At 49.0% G+C, this 15,946-nt stretch overlaps 1 protein-coding gene across 1 annotated transcript in view; it reads left to right on the forward strand.

Moving 5' to 3' along the window:
* The window catches only part of LOC309808808 (forkhead-associated domain-containing protein 1-like), a gene marked incomplete at its 3' end in the record, with an annotated part of 105,294 nt that overhangs the window by 75,635 nt on the left and 13,713 nt on the right, over window positions 1-15,946 (forward strand). The window contains exons 11-14 of the mRNA XM_082629383.1: window positions 509-616; window positions 3,351-3,434; window positions 4,467-4,619; window positions 5,472-5,672. Coding sequence (XP_082485509.1) covers window positions 509-616; window positions 3,351-3,434; window positions 4,467-4,619; window positions 5,472-5,672 — 546 coding nt within the window. The remainder of the gene's footprint in view (window positions 1-508; window positions 617-3,350; window positions 3,435-4,466; window positions 4,620-5,471; window positions 5,673-15,946) is intronic.

Below are 15,946 nucleotides of genomic sequence, written 5' to 3' on the forward strand. Positions count from 1 at the left end.
AAACCCAATCATAACATGTCCAAGTACCCATCACGAGTTATTAGAACGAGACTGCACGGCGGACATTCCCGTCCACCTTTCATAGGTTACAACAGTACTTAACACGCTCACAGAGCCCTTAAGCACTATTCCACACATCGAATCCCCACAATGACTCTATGCAGTGATACTAGTATCATCATCCCCATTTGACAGATGAGGACACTGAGTCACGGAGCAGTGAAATAACTTTCCGAGTGTCGTACGGCTTGTTAGGGACCGAGCTGGGATGGGTGTGTGCGGTAGAACATAGTTGAGCCCCGGGTGCAGAGCTCGGCCCTTTCCCGTAGGGGGCAACTCCCTGTGAGTTTGCCTCCACCCTGTGCATGCCTGTGACCCCTGCTGCTGGGCTGCAGCTGTCCCTACCCCTCAGGGACTCCCCCACTGCCATTAGCCCACCCAGAAGAGTTTCCCCAGAGGGCATGATGATCACATTAGCAGCAAGCCCACGCTTTCATCATCCTTTCAGGTGGAAGAGAAGCTTCGGCAGGATTCCAGAAGGAAATTGCTTCAGCTGAAAGAAATGAGGAACAGAGAAAACCTCATTAAAGCCAATTTGGAAAGGGCAGTAGGTCAGGTAGGCGTGCTGCAGAGCCCCTTCACGGGCCCGTGCTCTCCACGGAATCCCGCACCCAAGGGGCCGGCAGGGATGAATGAGGAGGAAGACAGCCTGCCTTAGTTCACCCGCTTATCTCAGGGGCAGGGCTTTGTGCGGCTTCCGCGTCCCCGTGGATTTCACTAAAGAGGCTTTTCCTTCTGGGAAGCTGCCCACTCCAGTGTTTGCTGTTGCCTGAGACCCTGACCAAGCAGCCAGTCCCAGCTCAAGGCCCACCCCAGTGAACCAGCTGTGCAGTTCCCTCTTGGGAAGGGTTTGAGCTCTTGACCTCGGTGGTGTTTCTAGCACTTTCTCCTTCACATTTTTTGTCCTGACATTTAGAGCGATCTTTCTTCCTCTGGGCCCCCAAAGAGATGCTACAGTCAGTGTCCCCAGGGAATTGCCACATTTCTGTTTGTTTGTTTGTTTTGTTTGGCCGAACCGCGTGGCTTGCAGGATTTTAGTTCCCCGACCAGGGATGGAACCCGTGCCCCCTGCAATGGCTGCATGGAGTCTTAACCACTGGAGCGCCAGGGAAGTCCTGCCACTTTTCTTAATAAAGTAAAACCCAGAATACCACAGCTTATGCCAGGTGGAGGTGGGCAGGGTGGGGAGAGGGCCATTTCCCAGGCCTCTGACCCAAGATGGCCCAGTGGCCCTTCCTCTGACACGTGGCACAGACATGAGGGCCAGAACATGCAAACGAGCCTTCACCAAAGGCTAAGGGAGAGCAAACGAGAACCCAAGACGGGGCACTGGCCCTCCAGAACACAGCCCACCAAGGGCAGCCCATCTTGGACCCCCTCCACAAGGCATCCTCTCCTGGCAGCCACGGCTCCAGGGGGACCAAGAACGTTTTGCATGTATGTGTTTGTGCTTTTCTTTTTCTGGGAGAGTGAGTCCACCTCGTCACTCATTGGATGCTCAGAAGGATTTGTAAACCACCAAAAAAGGTTAAGAACCACGATCCTTAAAGGAGCCCTCCGTCCCACCCAGCCCAGCTCCCAAAGCCCTTGAGTTTGGTAGCATCCAAGCCTGAACCATCAGTGTGACCGGAATTTGTCCCACGCGCTGAACTTCAGAGGCACCCACAAGTTAAATGATGATGCTGACCCTCAGGCAGGTTTGAAAGCCTCTTCAACCAACTTCCACACCATCACCCCCGGTGTCCTTTCTCCTGCAGGGTGCCGACCCCTTAGCAAGGCAGAGAGCCCGCCAGCCTGGGCTTCCCTCCGTGCACCTGGGCTACCCCTCACCTTGCTGGCACTCTGCACCCACGGCGAACACCCGCCTTGAGGGCATGATCTGCGCCACTTGCCGAGCGCCTGGTCATGGCTCTGGCCAGGGGTCATGCAGGAAGACCCTCAGAGACACTGAGATTCCTCCAGGTCTAGACTCGAGAGAGAAAGGACGAACAAGGCTTCTCTGCGCTGCCTGGGCCTTGCTGCTTCACCCCCTTGTCTCCACAGCCCGCTCCCGGCCTGAGGTCCTGCCCTTCCCCAGGCCAGTGACCACAGGACTCAGCCCACCATCCAGCAGGACCTGTCCCTCCCCACCCCCACCCCCCACCAAGCAGTCCTGTAGGGCGCCTATGGTGATAACACGGGCCATTGCCCACAGGGCCCTCTGCATAACCTCTTCCTCGGGTGAGCTAGGACCCTCCCTTGGCCATGAAACCAGCAGACGACCCAGAGTCCCTCCAATCACCCAGCTGGCTTCTGGCAGGATGACTGCAGAGGTGTCCTTAGGAGAGTCACAATTCCTCTACTTGGCTTCCCAGAGCTCCCTGGTGTGCAGCAGACTCCTGTGTCTTAGGACCTGTTCACGTTCTCATTGATTCTGTGGCCCTTGTGGTCCTTCAGGGCTCTGTTTTAGAGCCTTTCATGACCACATTTTGCCAGTGAGCCAAAAACCCAGGCCAAGGGCCATCACGTTGGGAAATTTCCAGAGAAACTTGGGCTTCTTTGCCGTTCAAGTCTCATGAGCCTGGGGCATCTTGAACTCGTCATTCTAGAAGCCCTGACTTAATTTAACTGCGTTGTTTCATCATCCGTAATATGAAGACACCAGCATCAGGGAGGCACTCAGTAAAAACTGGCTGAACTGAAGGAGAGGACTTTGAACATCTGACTTGACAGGTGTTTCTGTTCTAAGCATTCGATGAACGTTTATTGAGTGCCTGCTGTGTGCCAGGCGCTGCACCAGGCTCCGGGGACCTGGAGAGGAGTACAGGAGACGTCGTCTTCAGGACACAAGGTCTAAGGCACAAAACGGCAGCAGGCAGCTCCTCCTTCTCTCCCCAGGCGCCCTTGCTGATGACACGAGTTACCCGGGCTGACAGCCTCAATGTTTATCTCACAGCCTGGTGCCAACGTAGCAATTACGGAAGAGCGCTCCCGGCCCTGGACTTCCCACTGGATAATTGGCAGCAAGTGGCTCTTCCGAGAGCCCGAGACGTGTGTGTGCCGACCGTGTGCGTCGGCTAGGTTAGGCGGGCACACCTGAAAAGTCATTAAAACCTGCTGTCCCCCTCTCTTGTGTGGGCACTGCCCCTTCCGGTGAGAGGTGAAGGTGTTAATTACCCATAGTGACCACTGAAGGCGTGCAGAGCCTTCTCACCGATTTCTCCCAGACCCAGCGACGGAGGCGCCTCCCCCAGCCGTGCCGCTGCAGCTGCGCCCCTCACCTCATCCCCTTCCCTTTCTTTGTGCTGCAGCTGGAGCTTTTCAGAGGTCAGGTCCTCAAGGCCACCTGCGGACGCGTGAAACCGTTCCAGGACAAACCCGTCTCCAATCAGCAGGCTCGTCTCTCTTCCCCACTTTCTCCTTCAGGGACCCGGGGCTCCAGACACTGGGAGCATATGTTCCTGTTTTTTGTTGGTGGCACATAATTTTCACACTGTTGCTACACCATAAAGATTTGTTTTGATTTTCTGGGATTTCCTGGCTTTTCAAGTAAAAGCCAGTTAAACTCCCTTGCAGTGTTTCTGTGAAAATCAAATTAAACCACCCAGGACTGTGTCTGGTCGGCAGACCCGCACGGTGTACCTCCGTTAGCCCCTCGAGGAAAGGAGCGGCCTCAGCATGGACGGTGCGTCCTCGCTCGCTCGTTCCTCCTGAAGTGGCGGATGGCAGTGAGGGTGGGCCTCTGGCTGTAACGATGCCTTATTATCCTTCCGTTTATCCTCTCCAATCCTGGGTGTCAGCGCGCGGGTCACAAGATCATACCACGGGCTTCTCTCGGACGACCTCCTTTTTAGGAGCCCACAGCATCAGGCTCAGCGTGATGAATCCCTCCCAGAATGCAGAAGAATCTAGAACACACTCGTGGCCACATGACAGGCCTTTGGCTCTTAAAACACCATCTCTGATCCTGGGAAACATGCCCCGGTGACAGAGCCAATATCCACGCTCCAGAGCCAACCCCAAAACACGCCAGGACCTCCCTCCTCCGAGCTTAAGCTGAAGCCCTCCAGGTCCCCTCCCCCCAGAGCCACCCTGCATTTTAATTAATTAATTAATTAATTTTTGCTGGGTTGGGTCTTCGTTTCTGTGCGAGGGCTTTCTCCAGTTGCGGCGAGCAGGGGCCACCCTTCATCGCGGTGCGCGGGCCTCTCACTATCGCGGCCTCTCTTGTTGCGGAGCACAGGCTCCAGACGCGCAGGCTCAGTAGTTGTGGCTCACAGGCCCAGTTGCTCCGCGGCATGTGGGATCTTCCCCGACCAGGGCTTGAACCCGCATCCCCTGCATCGGCAGGCAGACTCCCAACCACCGCGCCACCAGGGAAGCCCCACCCTGCATTTTAAATCTTTTTTTTTTCTTTTTCTCACCAGTTACCAGAAAAGAGCAGCAGGGTCACAGAGGACAATAGCAACGTTTGGCAGCAAAAGTGGACCCTGCAGAAGGAGACCCAGCTCAGCAGCTGCAAAGAGGAGGAAATCACCCAGAACATCAAGAAGCTGAAGACATCCTTAGACAGTTGCCAGGTGCCCCCTTCTCCATTCCTCAAATGTCCCCTGTGTCTCATTTCTGTGCTCCTTGTTCAGGAAATTGTCCAGCTCTGCTTTTAGTCCACCTTTTCTCTTGTTGGAGAAATCTGTTTGAGATCAGAAAACAAAGGACCTCCAGAAATGCCTCCCAGGTGAACTTGGTGTGGCCAAGGAGAAGCTGCCCGACACACTCCAAGTACTGCCTTTGGGAGGCCCCAGACCCCGGGGGAAAAAAAACAGCCCCGTGTTATTTCCAGAGAAACCAAAGAAACCTTCTGCTCTTTATTTGCAGTTTTCTTTTCTGTCCCAGCAGTGGAAGGCTGCTCTTACCCTTATTGGACCAGAGGGTCTGGCAGAGCCCCCACTTCATGGCCCCCACGCAGGGATCCAGCTTATCACATCAGGCAGCTGCTTCTGCTTTCTCTGGAAATATGCAGCTACTATTTGGGGAGTCTGGGCAAATGTTGGCTTGTCAGCACTCTTTCAAATCAGGAAACCGCACTTTATGACCAGCTTGTGTGTTGATCTCAGCAGGAATTCTGTAACCAAATTTGCTTCTCCTTTCAGCCAAATCGTCCTTGGCAATTTGGCTTTGGAATTGCCTATACCTAAACAAAGGGTCTATTTGTCCATCCAGAGTCCCAGTTAGAGTGCACGTGAAATAAAAGCTGCCTCCTTCCTTCCGCCCCCCGAAAAAGGGAAGTAAAACTGGGCCGTCACAGGGCGGCCAACATACGGCTCTGCCTGCTTCACGGGCCTGTCAAGAACACTGCTCTGTGTGGGTCACAACCGTCAGGTGGTATTTCTGGCGATGGTGCCCGGGCTCCTCACGACCTCATCTCTTTCCAGGCGTGCATGACAATGTCTTGCTCTAGCAATGAGCTGAAGAAGGAGGTCGACCTCCTACAGCACCTGCAGGTGAGCCCACCTGTCTCAGGGCTCCAGAAGGTGGCACTGGACATCTTGCGCCTGTCACTGTCCTGGCTGGAGGAAACGGAGCATCTCCTCCACGAGGTGGGGATCCAGTTCTCCAGCTCCGACAAAGGTGATTGAAACTCTTTTCTCACATAGTTACATGACTGAAATATTGCGTTGAATCTGATCACGATGGGACATCTATTGAGGGAGGCTTCTTAGGTATGTGGCCAAGTGTTCCCTTCTCCAGACTTCACTTTGCTTCACCACTTGAGAAGCAGTGTTCCTGGAAAAAAGTACACAAGTGAGACGTGATTACTGGAGAAAAATGAGACGTGACAGTGGCAAAAGGAAAAATCGAAATTATGCTAAATCTTCTCTCTCAGAAGTAACCATATATATACATATATAGAGTAGAGACGTTTTTTAGAGCAGTTTTATGTTCATGGCAAAATTGAGAGGATGATACAGAGATTTCCCAGGTACCCCCTGTCCCCACTCATACACAGCCTCCCCCATTTATCAGCATCAGCACCAGAGAGGTACAGTTGTCAGGACTGATGAACCTACATTGACACATCCTAATCACCCAAAGTCCATGGTTTATATTAGGGTTCACTCTTTTTCATTTTAATTTTATTGGAGTGTAGTTGATTTACAATGCTGTGTAGGGGTCACTCTTGGTGTTGTACATCCTATGGGTTTGGACTTGGACAAATGTGTGATGACATGTATCCACCATTATAATATCATACAGAATCGTTTCACTGCCCTGGCCTTTCTCGCCTTCTGAGATGGCCCACGCTCTGTCTGTGGAGTGTGTTTCTCTCTAAATAAGTCCACGTCTTACCTATCACTTTGTCTCTCACTGAATTCTTTCTGCGATGAGACATCAACAACCTGAGCTTCATTAAGTCCTGAGACCAGCAGGTCCACCAATAATGAGGCCCACCCCGGGGAGGACCCAGAGGCCCTGTAAATCACAATGCTCCACCGGGAAGATGGTCCAGTCCTGAAGGTGCCTTTGATCCCAAATCTACTGCCCTAAGCAGAAGCCAGGGAGCACGGCGGGGGATGTGGTTCAGATCAGGCCATCTCTGAGCAGATTGGTGGATTCTGTGCACAAAGCCCTGGTATTAGGTCAACTCGATTTATGAGTTTCACTTCTCAGGTCACTCTGTAACTACACAGTAATAGAAAGTACGCAGAATTCATTAAAAGCCACCTGTGGAGTCCATAGAGGGGAAGTGGGGTGGGTGAAGTTACAGATCAGGGACGTGGTAATAAAGCAAAATGATGATAACCCATAAACCCAAATATCTAGAAACTGATATTCTAGAAACTGAGGAAAGTAAAGCTACAAGTTTAACAAAATAAAAAGAAGCAAAGGAGAAGCCAACTTCAGAGCCAGCCTATGCAATTCCTCCATGGCAGCGCATGTTTGTCTGATTGAAGCCTGGCCCTGCTGTTCTTCAGTGCCTTCCTATTAGTGCCTTAAGTAATCAACATCTCCAGTAATCCCTCTGCAGTGTTCAGGAATTCAACTCGTCATGGGGAAACCTGTGGTTTGAGGACTTAAGTTTTTAAGATAACGTCTTTTCTTTTCAAAACTGGACATTTTTATTCCAAATAAAAGAACCTATCCCCCCCCAAAAAAAGAATAGTTTCACTGCCCTGAAAATCCTCTGTGCTCCCTCCCAGCCCCCCCGCAGCCCCTGGCAACCACAGATCTTTTTACCGTCGCCATAGTTTTTGCCTTTTCCAGGATATCATGTAGTTGGAATCATACAACTTTTCAGATTAGTTTTTTTTATTTAGTAATATGCATTTTCATTTCCTCCAAGTCTTTTCATGGCTTGATAGCTCTTTTTTTCTTTTTAAGTGCCCAATAATATTCCATTATCCATTCACCTACTGAAGGACATCCTGGTGGCTTCCAAGTTTTGGCAGTTATGAATAAAGCTGCCATAAACGTCCACATGCAGGGTTTTGTGTGGACATGTTTTCAACTTCTTTGAGTAAATACCAAGGGCGCGGTTGCTGAATCATGTGGTTAGAGTACATTTAGTTTTTTTTTTTAATTAATTTATTTTATTTTATTTATTTTTGGCTGCATTGGGTCTTCATTGCTGCGCACGGGCTTTCTCTAGTTACGGCAAGCGGGGGCTACTCTTCCTTGTGGTGCACGGGCTTCTCATTGCAGTGGCTTCTCTTGTTGCGTTGCATGGGCTCTAGGTGCGCAGGCTTCAGTAGTTGTGGCACGCGGGCTCAGTAGTTGTGGCTCACGGGCTCTAGAGCACAGGCTCAGTAGTTGTGGCACACAGGCTTAGTTGCTCCGTGGCATGTGGGATCTTCCCAGACCAGGGCTTGAACCTGTGTCCCTTGCATTGGCAGGCGGATTCTTAACCACTAGGCCACCAGGGAAGTCCGTAGAGTACGTTTAGTTTTTAAGAAAACCACAAAACTCTTTTCCAAAGTGGCTGTTTTGCGTTCCCGCCAACAATGAATGAGAGTTCCTGTTGCTTCACATCCTCGCTAGCGTTTGGTATCGTCACTACGATCATATTTTGTGTGGAACTTCCAGGGCATTTTCCCATGGAAAGAGCTGTGTGATTCTAGGCAAGTTACTTCCCCTCTCTGTGCCTGTTTCTTTACCTGTAAAATGGGGATAATAGGGAATACTCACCCCTTAGGATTTTTGTGAGGATTAAAATGCATTGATACATGTAAAGTACTTAAAATAGTACCTGGCATAAAATAGGCACTACCTATCCACGTGTATTGATTTTTTAACTTTACAAAAGAATAATGTCATATTATACCCAATTTCCTTTAGTTTCATTCCTAACAGTACATCTGGAGCACCCTTCCATGTCAATACACACAGATCTACATCATCGCTGTCACTGATGGCAAGGAACCCCATTCTGAAGGGTGTACCGTAATTTATTTAGCCAGTCCTCTATAATGGGCATTTAAGTTGCTTCCAGTTTTTCACACTTAATAGATGAGGCTGACATAAATATTATTCACACATACCTGTTCATCTTATCTTTATCATCCTAGATGTGGAAGGATATGAACCACTTTCATTCAACAAAGATTTATCGCAGGCCTCCTAGATACCAGGCACAGTGCAGGTTGGAAATATAATGGGGTCAGAAACAGGTAGAATTCAGGTTATGGGGTATATGGATGTTGGCTGTAAAATTCCTCCCTCTTCACTGTACATTTGAAATCTTTCATAATAAAATATTGGGGAACTAACAGGCACTCTCCCTGCGCTTGTAGATCTTAGGGTCTCAGGGAGGAATAGGGGTGGGGCATTAACTGAAAAATCACTCACATGTAAAACTTTAATCATGACAGTTGCTTTGAAGGAGAAGTGCAGGGCTCTGACCTGGTCAGGGACGGCAGGGCACCTGCAGGGTGCATAGGAGTTATTTGCCAAAGAGGGGAGGGGAGGGCATTCTGGGTGCAGGGAGCAGCGTGGTGGGATCGCAGGAAGCATGGAAAACTCACGGGACTAAAAGAAATGGAGGCGGAGGGCAGGGACTGGTGAAGGAGGTCCACAGGGGCTGTATCATGGTGTGGCCGGGGGCTTGCAGAGCACTGGTAAGAAGCTCTGCTTTAACCTGAGAGCAGAGAGAAGCCCACGAAAGGTTTTAAGTAAGGAACTGATGGAACAGGCTTGCATTTGGAGACAGTCATCTTGGCCACGAGTGGAAAATGTACAGGAAGGTGGCCAGCACAGAACCCCGGGAGAGCAGTTAGGAGGCTGTCACAAGACACGATGGTGGCCCTCACTGTGGCAATGGAGGGGACGGAGCAAGAGAGAAGATTCCAGGGGCATTTAAGAGATGAATCAACAGGCCTCAGTGATGGAGTTAGATATGGCTAGAAGGGAAGTGATGGAGAGAAAGGGGGCTACAGGTCTCCAGGTTTCTGGCTTGTGTTAAAAGTACAGATGTGGTTCCTTCACTAAAATCCAGAGTAAAGAATGCCACAGGAGGACCAGGTTTGAGAGGGAAGATGAGTGTGAGGTGCCTGTAGACATCCAAAGTGAGGTGCCAAGGACGCAGCTGTCACCCTGGATATCCAACCGTATCAGTGATGTGGCCCCGGAACCCAGAAGAACATGTGCCACATAGCGGGTGCTTAGTCAGATGGGATGGATGGACGGGTGGATGGATGGATGGTGATTAAAGCCATACGTGTGAATGGTATCACTAGGAAGAAAGTATTGAATGAGAAGGGAGAGCCCAGGGCCACACCTGGGAAACTCCAACATTTATCCTTGATACTACTTGCCAAAGCGCTCTCCAGAGAGGCTGCGCAAATTTGACATTCTTACAATAATGAATGACAATAGAGGAGTGATTTTCAACTCTGGTGATTAAGCAACCCCAGCCAGGATATGTCTAAGGTAATCCAGAAGGTGGTGTGAATTTCTTTTAAACGTGTTTAAAAAGAAAGGCAAGGCTTCCCTGGTGGCACAGTGGTTGGGAGTCTGCCTGCTAATGCAGGGGACACGGGTTCGAGCCCTGGTCTGGGAGGATCCCACATGCCGCGGAGCAGCTAGGCCCGTGAGCCACAACTACTGAGCCAGCGCGTCTGCAGCCTGTGCTCCGCAACGAGAGGCCGCGATAGTGAGAGGCCCGCGCACCGGGATGAAGAGTGGCCCCTGCTTGTCGCAACTAGAGAAAGCCCTCTCACAGAAACGAAGACCCAAGACAGCCAAAAAAATAAATAAATAAACAAATGTGGGGTTTAAGAAAAAAAAAAGAGGCAAAATCCAGATGAACTTTTCTGTAAGTGCCTGCCCCTCACCGATAGCGTAGAGAACAGGGGCGCTGCATTGCTCCCGGCAACCCAACCCCTCCCCAACCCCCGTATTACTGTCGTTGTAATCACGGCAGAGTCTGAGTGTGCGTGAAACCAAGAGAGATGTGGCCCACGGTTCTAGCTGTTCTTCAAAATCAGAACTAAAACAAGGAAAGACCATGATCTCTATCCTAGTAACAGCGGGGCCAAGCAATGTGTGCACTGTCCCCTCCCCAGGCTTCAGGAGTCACTGAAGCCTCTGTCTCTAAATCTAGTCTTACATTCCCGTAAAGAAACATGGGTTGCGAAATTAAGCCATCAGGGGCTTCCCTGGTGGCACAGTGGTTGAGAGTCCGCCTGCCGATGCAGGGGACACGGGTTCGTGCCCCGGTCCGGGAAGATCCCACATGCCGCGGAGCAGCTGGGCCCGTGAGCCATGGCCGCTGAACCTGTGCATCCGGAGCCTGTGCTCCGCAACAGGAGAGGCCACAACAGTGAGAGGCCCACGTACCACTAAAAAAAAAAAAAAAAAAAGAAGCTGGCTCAAAAACTCTTTATGTGTTAGTCCACCATGATAAGTGATTCAAGGTACTTCCCATTACTGAGGCCAGCAGGGGATCCCCAGTCACTCATCACCATACACAAGCAGTCCTAAGAGCCTTGTGTGTTCACAGTTCCTAAGAGGAGGGTAGGAACCATGGTTTGTTTAACTCCTCCTCGGTACTTGTCACTGTGTTAGTTGTTTTACGTGTACTGTGTACTTTCATCTTCCAACAGCCCAATGAGCCAGGTACTATTGTCGTCTTTATTTTGCAAGTAAGGAAACTGAGTATCAATAACATTAAGGAACTTGCTCAGAGTCACACAGCTGGTACATGGTAGGGTCAGGACTCAAACTGAGGTCGTTGTGATCCTGGCACTTGTGCTTTTTCTGTGACCCCACACGCCCTCCGAAGATCCAGAGGGGTACCAGGTACATGCCCAGTTCCTAGAGGACAGGTTCTGTCGTTAACTTGAACAGAGACAAACCTGAGAGTTTCATTCTCTGGAGTGAAGGGTGTCTGATGCGCGCCGCGGGCCTCGCCCCAGCAAAGCCCCATTTGCATTAGAGGGAATAATTCTGAGTTCAGGCTTTGGAGACCAGCTGCTAAGGTGTGACTCTCAAGTGTGCGCTTACTCATTGTGTGAGCAGGTCTCGACTTCTGTGTGCCTCTGTTTACTTGGTTATAAAATGGGGTTAAGATCTCACCAGGTAGTTGTGAGGATTAAACGACGTGGTACCCAAATCATGGGGTCACACATAAGCCTTAGGAAACGGTAGCTGCCATCCGCATCAGCCTTGAATACTTGTTGATTTAATGTGAACTAAATGTGGATGGCAAGCAGATGGGTATGCACACAGGTAGGGCAGCTTGATTTACTCACGCCGAGGTGCCTTTACCTGTGACCCCTGCCGCATCTCTATTTGACAGCTAGTCAGATTTTCTTAGCCGTGAGCACTCAGTTCTCTTCCCAGGCCTTCTTCCTCGGCTCTTGACAATGGGCTGCATTTCCTAGCTGCCGAGTGGTAAAGCTGGGACTCCATCCAGGTCCCTCTGACCTCAAAGCCCCTGCTCTGAACCACCATACTACCTGCCTTTTAAAATATTGTCCTAAGGGATAAAACACACGTAACGAGCTAGGTCTGTAAAATCCTGGAATAAATCCCTCAGGGAAATCCAGGTTGAGTAACTATTGTTGGATCATGTCATGAGCAGCCCAGGAGATTGGGGTCACTACTAAAGATCTGATTGGTTAAGATATCACCTAACACCTGTCAGAATGGCCGTCACCAAAAAGAACACAAATAACAACTGTTGGCGAGGATATGGAGAAAAGGGAACCCTTGTACACTGTTGGTGGAAATGTAAATTGGTGTGGCCACTACGGAAAACAGTTTGAAGGTTTCTCAAAACACTAAAAATAGAACTACCACATGATCCAGCAATTCCACTCCTGGGTATTTATTCCCCTAAAATGGAAAACACTAATTCAAAAAGATACATGCACCCCAATGTTCATAGCAGCATTAGTTACAATAGCCAAGACATGAAAGCAACCTAAGTGCCCATCCACAGATGAGTGGATAAAGAAGATGCAGTAGGGAATTCCCTGGCGGTCCAGTGGATAGGAGTTGACGCTTTCACTGCTACGGCCCAGGTTCAGTCCCTGGTTGGGGAACTAAGATCCCACAAGCTGCATGGTGTGGCCACCCCCCAAAAATAGATGTGATATATCTATATGTATATGTATATGTATATGTATATGTATATCTATATCTATATCTATATATATATATATCTATATATATATGCAGTGGAATACTACACAGCCATAAAAAAGAATGCAATTTTGCCATTTGCAGCAACATGGATGGACTTGGAGGGTACTATGCTTAGTGAAATAAGTCAGATAGAAAAGGACAAATACTGTATGATATGACTTTTATGTGGAATCTAAAAAATAAAACTAGTGAATATAAGAAAAAAAGAAATAGACTCACAGATATAGAAAACAAACTAGTGGTTACCAGTGGGGAGCGGGAAAGGGGGAGGGACAAGTTAGAGGTAGGGAAATAAGAGGAACAAACTACCGTGCTCACTTCAGCAGCACATATACTAAAATTGGAACAATACAGAGAAGATTAGCATGGCCCCTGTGCAAGGATGACACGGAAATTCATGAAGCGTTCCATCCTTTTGTGACCAGAATGGGAAGGAAATTCAAAAAAGAGGGGATATATGAATACATAGAGCTGATTCACGTTGCTGTACAGTTGAAACTAACACAACATCGTAAAGCAGCTATACTCCAATTTAAAAAAAAGAGGTACAAACTACTATGTATAAAATAAATAAGCTACAATGATATATTTTACAGCACAGGGAATATAGCCAATATATTTTTTTTAATTTCACTTTTTCCTAATTTTTTTTAATTCTTTTCTTTTTTTTTTTTTAAACCCCACATTTGTTTATTTATTTATTTTTTTGGCTGTCTTGGGTCTTCGTTTCTCTGCGAGGGCTTTCTCTAGTTGTGGCAAGCGGGGGCCACTCCTCATTGTGGTGTGCTGGCCTCTCACTATCGCGGCCTCTCTCGTTGCGGAACACAGGCTCCAGACGCGCAGGCTCAGTAGTTGCGGCTCACGGTCCTAGTCGCTCCGCGGCATGTGGGATCCTCCCAGACCAGGGCCCGAACCCGTGTCCCCTGCATTAGCAGGCAGACTCTCAACCACTGTGCCACCAGGGAAGCCCATAGCCAATATTTTATAATAACTATAAATGGAATATAACCTTTAAAAATTGTGAATCACTATGCTGTACACCTGAAACATACAATATTTTACATTGACTATATCTCAATTAAAAAATAAAAAAGCTGCGACCTAAAAAAAAAAAGTCTAATTGGTGAAGGATTACTGTGTGGTCCCACTGGAAGACAGGAAACATCTAAGGAGGACATTAAAAGTCAGCTCCCCTCTCCTCCTGCCTGGTTTCTCAGCTTCTTTTGATAAGGGAAAGAAAGGACTTTTTACATTTATCTTTGCAAGCTCAGTTGATTGTGTCTATTTCTGCAAGACTTTGTTGCAAATAAAAGGATTCCCTGCATACATAGAAAATCGCTCTTTCTCAGATATCCAAGATATGCAGTATTTTTATGTGAAAAAAAAGAAAGTTGTAATACAATATGCACAGTGTTCTCCCCTTTTTTTTCTTTTTTTTTTTTTTTTCAAATGCCAATATCCAACCACAGGAGAAATCTGGAGGAAAAGACATAAAAGTGTTGAGAGTATTATCCCAGCATGATAAGACTGTGTGAGCCTTGACTTTCCCTCAGTCGTTCAACAACTATTTATTGCAGCCCTACTGTGTGCCGGCCACTGAGGATACAGCGGGGGGACACTTTCCACTTTATGGGTTTCTGCCCTGTTTGGATTTGTGTAACAGGCATGTGTAAATTTTGTAACCAGAACTATAATCAAGAATTGCTGCTTCTCCCAGAGAAGAAAATCCCTCTTTCCAACAGCCCAAGTCTGCATCACCCTTCTCTGCCATCTCGGGATCCACCCAGTGCCCCTCTCCTCACGCATCCTTCACATCAGCCAGCCCAGCCCTTCACTCTCCAGCCTCTAGTCTCTCTAAAAAGAGAATGAGAGACCTAGGTCTGAATTCTGATCCTACTGCTTACCAGCTCCATAGCTGAACCTTGCTGGGCGTCTGTGTCTCACCTATAAATGCAAACACATTTCCTTGCTGGGCTGTTTGTAATGATCAGAAAATATCACGTGTTAAACTTCTGGCATGGTGCCTGGCACACGGCAAGTGGTTAATACTGAATAGCTATTATTATAATATTATTATTCTCACTCTTCCAAGCTGGAAATTCTCAGCAAGTGGCATTGTCAGAGGTCAAGGGCCCAGGCACGAGCCTATTCAGCTCCCCTCCTGTCTCTCTCCACACCCACCTTTCCTCCTTTCCCTCCATCTTCCCTCACTACGTTCTCTTTCCAAATGCAGCTCTTCCCTCCCTGAGTCTCCCCTTCTCTCTCCCTCCCAGACCACCTTGTGCACAAGCTCCTGAATCACGACCTCCTTCTTCAGCGTCTACAGCCTCCCACTCCATCTTTCTCCCTCGTCATCAAACATGCACTTCAAGCTGGTGTATCTTCACTGGGACCACTGCTTCTTTAGCTCCTTTTCTACTGCTTGTACTCCTGTCCCACTAAGACCTTGAAGTGCATTACACCCTGTGTGCTCACCACCAACTTCCCACATTGTCTTTGCCTCTTTGGCAACTGACGTGGCCCCCCTGCACTGAAGCCCCAGCTTGCTCCCCCCGCCATGTTCTCTCTGGCCTACCCAACCCTCTCGGTTTGCTTTCTTGAAACCCTCTCATCTTTCATAATTACAGCTTGGGTGGGTGATGCTCCTGGCAGCCAGTAGGTGGAGGCCAGGGATGCTGCTAAACGTCCTACGGTGCCCAGGACGGCTCCCACGACGAGGACTGTCCCGCCCAACACGTCGAGATGCTGCAGCTGAGAAATGCTGCTGGCTCCTTCGTCTCTGATACATCCCGGTTATTTTTCTGAAAAAAAAAATCACCCTTCATTAAGCCAACTCACTGCTCCATCAGAAGCTGAAATAGCAGTGACTCAGACCCTGGAGTCACACCACTGTGATCCCAAGCCCTGGCTCAGCCATTTGCCAGCTGTGTGGCGTCCAGCAGCCACAGGTCTCAGAGCCCGACCGCCTCATGTGTAAAAGGAGGCGATGGCGGGACAATACAGTGGGGTGATGCGTTGATTGCTTGGCAGAGGGCCGGGCACACAGGTCACACTCGTGACATTTCAGTGATGTTTAAATCAAGTTTATACTCTTTAGGCTACTGTTCTAGGCTGGCCACAAACTGAACTCAGCTTTCCATCCCAACTCTTCCCTCTACTCCTCCCCTCCCCCATCATCTGCTCTAACCCAATTAAGCTCTTCCAGAACATGCACTGCATTTCCCCACCTCTCATCCTACCTCCTGCCTTCACCCCCCATATT

Source organism: Mesoplodon mirus, assembly GCF_964341445.2.
Source record: "Mesoplodon mirus genome assembly, chromosome: 7".
NCBI lineage: Eukaryota > Metazoa > Chordata > Mammalia > Artiodactyla > Ziphiidae > Mesoplodon > Mesoplodon mirus.